The 12,231-nt window shown below is 45.2% G+C and overlaps 1 protein-coding gene and 1 long non-coding RNA gene across 5 annotated transcripts in view; one reads left to right on the forward strand and one right to left on the reverse strand.

Moving 5' to 3' along the window:
- LOC139045810 (uncharacterized) overlaps nucleotides 1-12,231 on the forward strand; it is a 63,028-nt gene that overhangs the window by 18,337 nt on the left and 32,460 nt on the right. For 3 of the 4 annotated variants that reach the window (XR_011504914.1, XR_011504912.1, XR_011504915.1), the window contains exon 1: nucleotides 2,702-2,841. The exons of the other annotated variant lie outside the window; for it this stretch is intronic. This is a non-coding gene — a long non-coding RNA (uncharacterized lncRNA). Of the gene's footprint in view, nucleotides 1-2,701; nucleotides 2,842-12,231 lie in introns of those variants that run through there. 4 annotated transcript variants of the gene reach the window in all.
- LOC139045809 (uncharacterized) lies at nucleotides 45-3,781 on the reverse strand. Its single transcript, XM_070514629.1, has 2 exons — nucleotides 3,600-3,781; nucleotides 45-185 (listed from the first exon to the last, which is right to left on the reverse strand). The coding sequence occupies exons 1-2, from the start codon at nucleotides 3,636-3,638 to the stop codon at nucleotides 90-92; spliced, it is 135 nt and encodes a 44-aa protein (XP_070370730.1). The 5' UTR covers nucleotides 3,639-3,781; the 3' UTR covers nucleotides 45-89.

Consider the following 12,231-nt stretch of genomic DNA (forward strand, 5'->3'; position numbering starts at 1 on the left):
GCTCTGTGGATTTCAATTCAACACTTCTGTGTCCAGGTTAACCACTCTTACGGGGGCTTCTTGGTGGAGTAGTAATGAATTTCTACAGTTCACTTGTCTGCATACAGGTCGTGCTGTGCCTGGCAGTAATCTCCACTGCCCTTCAGAAACTCCATAAATGTGTGACCAAGAACACCACAGAACTGCTGTTTAAAAGAGAGAGAGAGAGAGAGAGAGAGACAAACGTTGTTTTCCAATTCAAAACGAACAGGACACGCTTTCATAGTATTTAAGTGGACAACTACCTTTCCAAATTTGGGCCCGAGCTACCTTTACAACTTTTACGTGAACCACAAAATACAAAAGCGATTACAGATTAAATCAATAAGCATAAAGCAAGCATTCACAAATAGATTACTTTAAATTGAAATGACTGATCCAGTACAAAGACCCCTGAAAAAATACCACCATATGGTCAATATCCCTTATAGATATCCTTCTACTAATTATTCCTTTTAATAGTTGCTTGTTTGCTTTACATTGTTATAAACTACATGTACAACTTTCTACAATGATCCTTCCAACTAACAAAATATTTTTACATGTCACAAACCATGAATACTTTGAAGCTGTTAGCCTTTGCATAATTTACTTACTCCTTTAAAGACAAACAGCATATTCTTAAGAGAAAAAAAGAAACTAGTTTTGAAAATGCTTCCATACACACTATCTCATTTGATACTTAACCTATTAATTTATCGTTCCCTTTTAACATTTTCCTCATCTGAGTTGCTGGAAGTTAGTCAACTTGTCATATGAGATGTTATGTTTATAAATTTTTAAAATATTCTCATTTATAACTATAAAAGACAGTCATAATTTTAATATTCTTTTGTATTCTAAAACCAAAATTTCACTTATCCAGCCTAAAACTGGAATCTAATTAAAAAGGGTAAAAGGAGGTGCTGTTGGGGTGGTGGAAGTTACCCTGCATTCCTTTCACAGGTCTCAAAAGCAAGGTGACCACTACCAGCAATAAATATGTACGCATATTTTTCCCAAGCTCCCCTTTCAAGTACTACATTAGTTTTCTGCCAGTATCCAATATTAACTGAATGTTCACAGATCTCCTCAAAACAGGTATACAACACATCGACGTTAACTTCCTCTTCTTCCATGTAGTTTATAAGAAACTTGCATGCTTGGCAATAGAGAGGACTAAGACATGTTAACAGCAGGTTAACAGAAGCACCAAGTGCGGGCCACTGCCCCAAACACTTTACCCATGTGTATTGTCATGGGTAAATTACCTAATAAATTACATTCAAATTATCTGCTCTTATTTTCATTTTAAATAGAGTTCCATGCTAGTTGTAGTTTCTAAAAGAACTTTGCTAAAATTTGAGGAATAATTCATATGGAGATCTGGCAGATCACAGAAAACATCAAGTCACCCCCATTCATTTTTCTGTCAAAACAAAGGAACCAGCCACAGGAGTCATTTCTTAAAAGGTCATCCCACAGGGAAGGTAACTTTCATTATTCCAAATTTGTTCAAATGAGCCCTCAGAGGTTGCTGGGTTAAAAATTAGTGACTAAATTACCACTAAGAACTTCACTATTGCAGTGAATAGAGACTGCAGTAATCTGGAAATAATTTCAATTACACTTTCACCTCAAATCCCAAATATTACTTCCTCAGAATAAAAAGCATATTCTGGCACCTTTCCAAAGACGTACAATGAATTAAAGAAGTCATCTGTAAAGCTGTTAAAGGCAATGACTGTTATCTCGGTATTCTGATTTCCAGGTAATATCTTTTTTCCGTTGAAAGCTAATTTATGAGAAAGTATTTCAAACCACTATTTCCAAATTTAACAGCTCAAATTCCTGTTAAGCTGAGTCTGGCCATATCCCTTCAGGTTTCCCCCGGAAGTAAAGAAAACTACAGAAATAATTCATTTAGTGAACTGGCTATTTTGACTGCGTGGAGCCCCCCGGTGGCTGGGGGGGACTTCCATCGAAGTGATACCTAACATCTTCCCGTTCTGCCGAAGACACTCGCCCATTCCCCATTTCCTCGCCCCAGGAAAAACTATCCACGACAGGCAGTTTGGGAACACCAAGGAATTTTTTCCCGCCCACTTATCAGCTGCGTACAATCACAATACACACGGAGGGAGAAGAGCAACTTATTCGCCAGGATGATGTCAGCTGCTCAGACTGCAGTCAAGGCGATCGACCTGTCTAACCGCCTTGTCAGAGTTCTCCGGAGTGTGTTCCCCGTCTCCTTCTACCTTAGGTAACGCATCGAGAAGAAAGCGTGGGTAAAGCGCTGCTTATTCCTGGGAATGATCTAGCTCTCCCGTTTTCAGCTGATTTACTGCCATCGAACAAAACTCGTATAAAAGAGGTAACAGGAAGCATTGCCTCAGAATCTGGATCCTAAGCAGGCCGACGGTTCCAAGCGCAGTGCAAACAACAACTTAATACTCTTGGAATGGTCGAGGCTTTCACCGCGGACAGAAGATAAACCTCAGACTTCTGGCTCCGGGTGGCTGCTGTTGCCACAGCCAACAGGAGGCAACAACACAGCACACTAAGGATTGCAGGGCAGTTCTCAACAGTCCCCGATTAAAAGGCGCCACCCAGGGCCAGTCCCAGATTGGCAGCGAGAGCGCAGGCTGGTGCCCGGCCGGGGACGCCTGGCTCCAGCGCGACAGCAGCCCCGGCGGCTCCCAGGGCGCTCAGGCCAGGGCCCTGTCTCCACAGACGTGCCCCAGGGCAGGGACAAGACTCGACTTGTTCCCATCACTGAGAGCCCGAAGTGGGGCGTCAATCCGGAACAGCTCGAATTACCAGGTGGGGACCGAGGGACAGGGCGGGGCTCGCAGCCCGCGTCCTCACCTGGCCGAGCGCGCTCCGGCGCCCGCGGCGGTGGCGCAGGGACCCGCCCGCGGGCCCGCAATCACGGGGTCGGCGCCTTCAGGCGGGCGCCGGCGCCGAGGCCATCTTGTCGGAGCGCCGGGCCGGCCGGGAGCAGAGGAGAGGCTGCACGGCGCCGGGCCCGCTCCCGGCCCCGGCCCAGACCGTTACCCCGCCGGGCGCCCCGCCCACCGCACGCCGGCCCGGCCTGGCCCGGGCGCCCCGCAGCCGCCGCCGCGCCCTCCGAGCCGGCCACAGGGACACGCGCAGCCCGCGCCCCTCCCCGGGCCACGTCTCCGCTCTACGACCGCGCTCGGCCGGCCAGACAAAGGGGCCGCGGGGCGCCGGAGCCGCCGGGCCCGACCGGGCGCCCGGGCCGGGCCGAGGGCGGGGGCAGCGGTCACAAAGCGGCTTTTGTGCGCCCCACCCGGCCCGCTGCGGCGGCCCAAACCGCCCCCGGCGCGCAGGCCCGCCCGCCGCCCCGGCGCGCAGCACTCAGGGCCAGAGCCCCGCGGCCAACCGCCCCCCGCCGCCCGCCCGCCCGTCCCGCCGCGGCGCCGCGCCGGTCCCCGGCCCTCCCGGCCGGCCCCCGGAACCGCGGCGGGAGCGGACGCCGGGCTCCGAACAAAGGCGCCGCGGGCCCGGGGGGGGCCGGGGCGGGCCGGCCGAGCGGCGGCGGCGCGCCCGATACTCACAGGGCTATGTTTACTCATTGAAGATTGTGGCCTAATCATACAGCCGGTCCCGAGGCGGCGGCGATACAGGCAGCGGCGACACAGGCGGCGGCAGGGCAGGGGACGGTGGCGGCGGTGGCGGGGCGGCTGCGGCTCGGCAGGCGGCGGCGGGGGCACCAGACTCTACCATGCAGCGAGCGGCTCCGCGGAGAGCGCGTCCCAAGCCGGCCTGCGGGCGGGGCAGCCAATGCGCGCGCCGAGGCGCCCTTGCGTCACAGGCCCGCCCTTTTATAGCCGGCGCGACGTGAGCCCCGCCGGCCACCAATCACGGCCGGGCGCCGACGAGCGGAGGCGGAGCCACGCCCCCTGCGTACGTCAGCGCGCGGCGGCCGCCACCGGTGTGAACCGGTTGATGAATGGCGGAGCGCTGGGGTCGGCGCGTGGCCCGCGCGGGGGCGGACGGGGGCCGGGCAGGGACTTGGGGGGAGCAATACTGCGGTGGGCTTGGGTGGGAGGCGCGCGGGGGCAGGCCGATCTCTCGGCTGGCAGGAGTCCTGCCGCACAGGCGGGTTCTCAGAGTTAAAACCAGCGACGGGTCCGCACATGTCACATGGAGGCTTGAAGTTTGCCTCCAACTTAAATGCAGTCCCTGCGGGGCTGGGGCCGCGGCCCCGCCCCGGCCCTGCTTGGCTGCCTTAAGTCAACCTCAGTCACCTTTGCCAGCGGTTTACCTTGGCACCTGCGCCCCTGCCATCTCCGTCATCAAAGAATACTTATGTCGCATGAACGCCGTCCCTGTGACTCAACACCTGGAATGCCCGGCCCGAGGCTCGGACACGTGGACACCTGTGGCCCGGGCCCTTCCAGGTGGGGAGGACCTTCTCTCCGCAGACTGATCCCGCGGAAGACGGAGAGCGGCCTGCGATGCGGATAGAGCGCTAGCTCCTACCGTCTTCCCTGGTCCCGCCTCCATGCTACAGACGCGGGCAGCTGCAGTCGGCCCAACCATGCCATTTCGAAATCACATGCATCCTTTGTACTGTTGCTCACTTGATGTGTTGTCACAGATAATGAAAGGTTAGGCACTGCTAAAAGGAAGCGCTTTAAAAATTGAGAACCTTCGGTCTTGTCGAGGACTGATGTAATTCTTTGCGTCAAAGCTAAAGCTTCCTATTTATTCATCTTCAGTCCTGTTGTTCCACTGTCTTCATTATTTAGGCCCTTAAGGAGTAAAGCATTATCACAATTGTTCTGTGCTACACAAGGGCAACTCTGTCACTTATAATCTGAAAACCCGTCTCCTCTGCTTTCTGGAAGGAGGCAACAGGACTTTTACCTGCTTTGATTAACTTGGTTTTCTACTCACACTGAGGTCTTTTGTTTGTTGTTCTCACCGAGAAGTAGATTGGAGAGAGCTTTAGGGATCAAACTGTGTCCTAGGTCCGCGTACTGCAGCATCTTAGGATTTATTAGAGCCTCTATTTAGAGACTTTGCTTGCAGAGTTATTCAACTTTCTTATAAACATAGACTCTGTAAACAAAGTAAGTGCTTTCGAAATAAAAGAAGTGGGTCAGGCTTTCACAGGAACAAAGTCAAATCATCTTCAATTTAAAGAAATTGCTTGCCTGGGAAACTTTTGAATCCATGTAAATCAAGGAAAACTAAAGAACTTGAGAAATATATTATGTCCCTTCACAAACTATAAAAGGAGTAAAGATTTTAAAATCTTCAGTCCTAAAAAACTATAGGAGGATTAAAAGAAATAATCTTGGGGTGGGAGGGGCCTTCCTAAGTAGGTCAAGGAACTCAAGTCACAAAGGAAAAGACAGATTTCATTATATAAAAATTAAAAACTTCTATATGGCAAAAGACTTTTGACAAAATTAAAATATTAACGGCCCACTGGGACAAATATTGATGACGTCTCACGGGCAGAATTAACATCATAATAAATAAAAAGCTTGACCAACATATACAATAGTGTAGTTGAAAAACACACTTAATTAGCTATTCTACTCCAAAAGTTGGTCAGCACAGTAATCTCATTGGAATAGTGAAAGTGCACCATGTAATGACTTTTCAAAAAATGAATTTGGTAGGACGAGATATAAATTCAGCAAATGGTAAGCAGAGCCAAATCAGCATCAGCCAGTTTTCCTGTAGAACTTGTGATACAAGTTGTGAGCCTTGTGATCCACGGATCCCGTAATTACCACAAGCAGCGCTGGCATGAAATATCCAGTCTGCTTTGCTCACCGAGCTCTAAAAGCTGGGCTTTAGTTATTCAGCTCCTGGGGCTCTTCACCTCACAGATGAGGTAGCACCTTGTTTTACTCTGAAAAGGATGTAGTTCACCGATGAAAAACTAGGGAAAGCTTTTGCCCTTGAGGGAAAGGACACACTTTAGACAAGATATAAATGTGATCTTGCTGACCAGCACACTCAATCTCTCAGGGTAGTCATGGGCCTGCCCATCTGCCAGCTGCCATGTTTCTGTGTCCTGTGCCATTATGGTTCACTGCTGTGAACTGAGGCTGAGGGTGTTTGCTCCACTCAGCCCAAGAATTTTTATTGTTGTTGTTGTTTTTAATTATAGGAGGAGTATGTTTTATAGGGTGCTCAGGAAAGGCCCCCTTTTCTTTTTTTGGTGAGGAAGATTGGCCCTGAGCTAACATCTGTTGCCAATCTTCCTCTTTTTTTTTTTTTCTTTCTCCCCAAACACCCAGTACGTGGTCGTATATCCTAGTTGTAGGTCATTCTAGTTCCTTTATGTGGGATGCCACCTCAGCATGGCTTGACAGGTGGTGCTAGATCTGTGCCCAGGATCCAAACCTGCAAACCTGATGCCAGCGAAGTGGAGCATGCAAACTTAACCACTCGGCCACAGGGCGGGCCCCGGCCCAATAGTTTTAAGCTGCTGATTCTTAGAGAACAGTGGTCATTCGCAACATTGGTCAGGAGACTCCTGAAGTCTGAGGACTCACTAATCTCTATAGATTTTGCACTTGGAGCATCAGCACCTGTACTTATTAGCAGAAGGTGTCCAGACTGAGCCAACAGCCTTGCCAATAGTGGTCCAGATATCCAAAAGTAAGAGAAGACCTCTGAACGCCAATGCTCCAGAAGAGTCCTAAGAGGGAAGACTTCTGCCACTTAGCAAGAGGCCCAGCTGTAAGTTCCTTTTCTCAGCAAAACATGTCCCCTTGAGCTCATCATCATAGGCAGGACTTTTCATCAGCATATTCAAAATGCAAAAGCCAACAGTGGGAGGTAAAAAGGACCATAAAAGCATGATGAGGAGATCCCTATGGAAGATGAAACACTGCAGAAGACAAGCAAGCAGCAATCCTGACGGTGAAGAGCAGAGAAACCCTTACAAAGACAGCAGATCTCCTGGGAAACACTGAGTGAATCCAGTTATACCGGACATACAAAGAAATGGAGGCGTTCATCTCTTTCAATCTCCTCGGATGCATTAGGGCTATGAGTGGCCAGCTGGGGCTATGGGCAAGGCTGATCAAAAAACATTTAATCTAACAAGAGTATTACCATTGCAATGATAGAAAGATCAAATATGACAATAACAACCTAGAAAAAGACAGCAGATTGCAAGGTATGATGACGTGCCAAGTATACGTAATAGAGGCAAATATCCCGGTGGGTGTCTGAGTCTAGTGCAGAAGACGATCTTAAGTGTATTCCCATACTTAAGAAGTGTTCTAAAACTTCAGGGAGACAGCTGTGCTCCTATCACCACTGGAAAAGTTTATTTTCTTTTTGCTGCTATAGAACAGACTATTTTATTTTATTTTATATCTAAAATTAATCTTCTTGTGATTGTAAAAACAATGTTAAAAAATGTACAGTGTCCTTCAATTTCTATGAAAATATAATTTTCACTGTATAAATGTTGTTTAAAACTAAAGCATGCCCTATGTTAAAAAAAATGACAGTTTTCTTCCTTTAAGATGTTGATTTAAAGTTATTGTCTTTTTTTATATCCATGTATTTTTTTGTATTTATTATTTTTTTAATTGAAATAGAATTGACACCTAACTATGTTAGTTTCAGGTGTAAAGTCTAGCTAACATCTGTCCCCATATGTGGTTACGTTTTTTTTTCTTGTGATGAGAACATGAAGTCTTTTTAATAAGTTTGATGAATAATCAAAACCAAAGGGCAGTGCTACATCATCATTTCTGTGGGAATTTTAGACATAGAAATCGCCAATGAGCAATTAAGCTCGTCACAAGCCTTTCAAGGACAAAGTCCACGGGGCAATAGCTGCACCGGAGTATTGTGTTTTGTATGACAGTGTCAGACACAGACTGTCAATCACTCATGCTGGTGGGTGCTAAAGATGTAAGTATGTTTAGATGAATGAATCCTGCTGGATCAGAAGTAAACATTTTATTAAGTCATTAAACCCCATCATTGGAGGTAATGTTTTATCTCTAAAATTGATTAAGACGGTTTTCTAAAAACTTATAAAAATAAATCTCTTTTGAGTAACAATTCTCTTTAGTTAATCTCGATTATATCCATTTTCTGTCCCATTACTTTTCATGTCTAATTTTGATCAACTTAAATATACACCTGAAACTGGCTTAGGTAAGTATTCAAATCAGACGAAAACACATTTTCATATTAGAAACCCTGCCCTGAATATATACTTCGGTGGAGGTTCAGCATGCATATTAAGATGTGATAGATTAGTCAAGAGAATATTAGTCAAAAAATATTTGTATGCTGGAAGGAACTGTTTCCTTAGGACACTGAATAAAGGACTTATTATGAACCTATAATAGTTCATAGCATTTTCATAGCATGCCGTTATTATGACTGATTCACATACTGGTAATGGAGGAATCTAGTTGGAGAAAACTCTTCTTATTGTTAGTGAACTTGGAAAAATTTCTTTTGCTGTTTTAAAGTCTGAATAAAAGGCATCTGGGAATTGGAAATCAGGAGGGCGACAGTCACCATGTGATTGTTTAGAACATGTTGAATTGTGCCACAGTCTGAAAGGAGGCAAAAATAGCTTAGGAAAGGAGAATTTAATCTGGCTGGAGAAAGGGAATAGAGTATAAATAAATTTTAAAGGTTGGCTATGCACGCTATGGCAAAGCTGTCACTTGACAGGTTTAATTTACAGAGCTGGCATTTAGACCACAGATAATCCAGGCAGACACCGACCTAAGTAAGCAGCATGACCAGGATAAGCTTACATAAGGAGAAATGCTCTTGAACGGTTTGAGGCAAACATCATAACATTTACTTCACAAAAAAGCTTCAGGAGTCGTGCTTTTTCCCTCCTCTAACACAATTGTTTTTTAACTGGGCATGTTCAACAAACATTGCTATCTTACTGTATTTCTACAGCTCATTTCATCACTGGAAGATACTGAATGAGAAAAAAGGAGTATAGAAGCATTTCACAATTTCTTCTATTTAAGATAGTTGTCATATCTACCACGTGTGTCTTGAATCCTAGACATATTAATACACATGGTGGATGTGCAACCAATATTAGTTTGGATATGGTCAGGTTACTTTCCCACCTGAAATCCTTTTGGGGCATCCCGTTCCCAGTTTTCCTAAGTGTTCTTTGCAGGCTCCTTTTAGTCTCTCAATCCCTTTAACAGTGGGGTTTCGTCCTAGGGCCTCCTGGCCCCACTCTGCACGCTCCCACAGCTTTGGCTATCTACCTTCCCTCCCTCCCCAACACTTATTTGTTAAATGTGTGGCATAGGCCAGGCACTCTGCTATCTCAGGATGAACAACATATACATGGTTTCTGCCTCTAAGGGAACTGACATACAGACGAGGAAAGAGATACCAAGTAACTAAGCAAAGAATATAATTATTAGTTGTAATATGTGCTGTCAGGGAGGTACACAGAATAGCCGGAGTGACTGACTTTAGACAGGAAGTTATGGGCTGTGTCTCCCAGGAGACCCAGACCTAAGTGACGAGAATGAATCACAGACAGAGGAGGAGGGAGAGATTCTTGGTGGAGGACATGGCAGTGCAAATACCTGAGGTGGGAAGAGTCTGGGGGTTCAGGGAGATGAAAGACCCTACGGGCTGCAGGAAAGTAAGGAAAGGAAGACAGAGCTGGCCTGGAGATCTGGCAGGGACCAGACCACTCAGGGCCTTCCTTGTAGGCCAGGGTAAGAATTTGGATTTAATTAATTAATTAATTAATTAATTTTGAGGAAGATTAGCCCTGAGCTAACATCTGTTGCCAATCCTCCTCTTTTTGCTGAGAAAGACTGGCCCTGAGCTAACATCTGTGCCCATCTTCCTCTACTTTATATGTGGGACGCCTACCACAGCGTGGCTTGATAAGTGGTGGTAGGTCCACAACTGGGATCTGAACTGGCGAACCCCGGGCCACAAAAGCTGAGTGGGCAAACTTAACTGCTATGCCATTTGGCCAGCCCCAAATTTCAACTTTATTTTAAGGATAGTGCACAACAGCTGCATAACAGGAAATGTATGTTTTAAGAAAATCATTTTTCCTGTTCTGTGGAGAATGGATGGGAGGGAGCCCTACAGTGGAATTGGTGCAATGGAATAAAAGACTTGATGTTTCCTACCGTGCTAAACGGTGGGACAATGATGGTGTTGACTATGATGAGGATGGTGGAAAATGGAGAAAAGTGAGTAGATCAGAGATACAGAAACAGAACTGAGACTTGAATCACAACATGCTCTCCAGCTTCCAAAAATTGTTGTCAATGTCCAAACAAAGGTACCAGGCCATTATTACAAGCCTATTTTATGCTATGGTGCTGAATTTTATAGGCACACTGACATAAAGTTCCATAATTCACATGACCGTTTTCATTAGCGATATGTTTGTAAGGAATAAACCAGGATCGTAAAAGAAGTAAAGGTACTCAAAGTGTATGCTTGGAGAAAGGCACTATTTCTGAGGATTTTAGGAATACAGAGGAGTGTGAATTCCTAAAAATTGTATACTTAAGTTTTCATAGAACAGTGAAACTCCTGATAGATAACTATATCAGTAAGAAAAGCTAAAATTTATTATGCTGTTATTGTTTTCCATGCTATGCTAAACAGCTATTTGCATTTTTTTCTGGAACTTGTGAGAAAAATCAGATTCTGAGATAGAAATTGGTTTAAAAAATTGACACAGTGGGTGACATCACTTTGGATATCTGCATAATGAAATATCTATGTAATGACATTTTTCAGGTTTAAAGGTATCCTTTAATGACTTTAACATGGAGAAGATACTTACTTTGTAATGTTAAATGAAAAGAAACAGGATAAAAATTTATAATTTGTACAATTACAACTATGTAAAAATGCAAGTTAAAATAGAAAGAAATAAACCAAAACATTAACAGTGTTAACTGCTTAAGTGCATTGTGGATGTCACTGGGTGAAGTGATGAACAATTTTTTAAAAAAAATTTCTGTATTTTCTAATTTATTTCCAAAAGTGCTATTCTTATACTTGGGGGTGGGGGATAGCAAATGATTGCTTAAAGGAATTTAATCAGGTCCAATGTTCTTAATATTTTCAGAATTTCGGGAATGTTTTCTGAAAATGAGTGTCTGGAATGTTATTTACATGGAAGCAATTTGAAATGTTTAGTTGTGTGCTGACTATTTAGAAGTAGGAGAACGGGTATTTGTGTGGCCTTTAGATTTGGAAGTTAGAACTGGTCCAAGAGGAGGCGGTTGGGATAGCTCTGCAGCCTGGTTGCACCCTCCCTGGCAGCAATGGAGGCACCAGCTTATCCTAAGCTGACTCCAGCTGTCAAAATATCACAGCCATTCTTGTTCGGAATCCCTGTTCCCAGAGAATTATTCTCATTAGAATCTGCTTTTAATGTGGATTTATTTGCCATCGGATGTGGGAACGTAATGCCCAACCAGTGCGGAGCTCCTTGAGAACTTGAAATAAAAGGAAATATGGTTGTCCTCAGAGAATTAAACCAGAAACTCTGCCACAATGAAGGCGTTTATATACCATATCTGTGGCTATAAACCAAAAGGTTGCCTATCAATGGATGACTAACATTTGGAAACATCTAAAACTTGAGTCAAGGGGTCGGCCTGCTGGTGTAGTGGTCAAGCTGGCATGCTCCGCCTTGGCGGCCCAGGGATCAGGGGTTTGGATCCCAGGTGTGGACCTATGCACTGCTTATCAAGCCATGCTGTGGTGGCATCCCACATACAAAATGGAGGAAGACTGGCACAGATGTTAGCTCAGGGACTATCTTCCTCACCAAAAATAAAAATTAAAAAAAAAAATAAGTCAAGGTGGCTTTGGTGTAATCTAAGGGAATTTGTACTGGAATGTGATTGTAAGTGAAACTGAATTGATTTTATCGTATCTGTCTGAAGGAAGATTGTGAGAACAGAGGGAGGATGATGACCGGTTACACAAAAGAGTAAAGTCTAAAGATTTGAAGGTTATGTTTATCCGGCACTGTCTAGGGAAGAGTTGTTGAGTCTGTATACCATGAGCAAGCTGGTTGTTGTAGAGACATATCTTACTATAGGATGGTACTAATAACATCACGAGACATTTATTGAATGCTTACTATGCACTAGGTACTGTATTAAGCACTGGATTAATCCTTTTATAAATCTCTCCAGATTGACATTGTCC

Source organism: Equus asinus, chromosome 8, assembly GCF_041296235.1.
Source record: "Equus asinus isolate D_3611 breed Donkey chromosome 8, EquAss-T2T_v2, whole genome shotgun sequence".
In the NCBI taxonomy this organism is placed as follows: domain Eukaryota; kingdom Metazoa; phylum Chordata; class Mammalia; order Perissodactyla; family Equidae; genus Equus; species Equus asinus.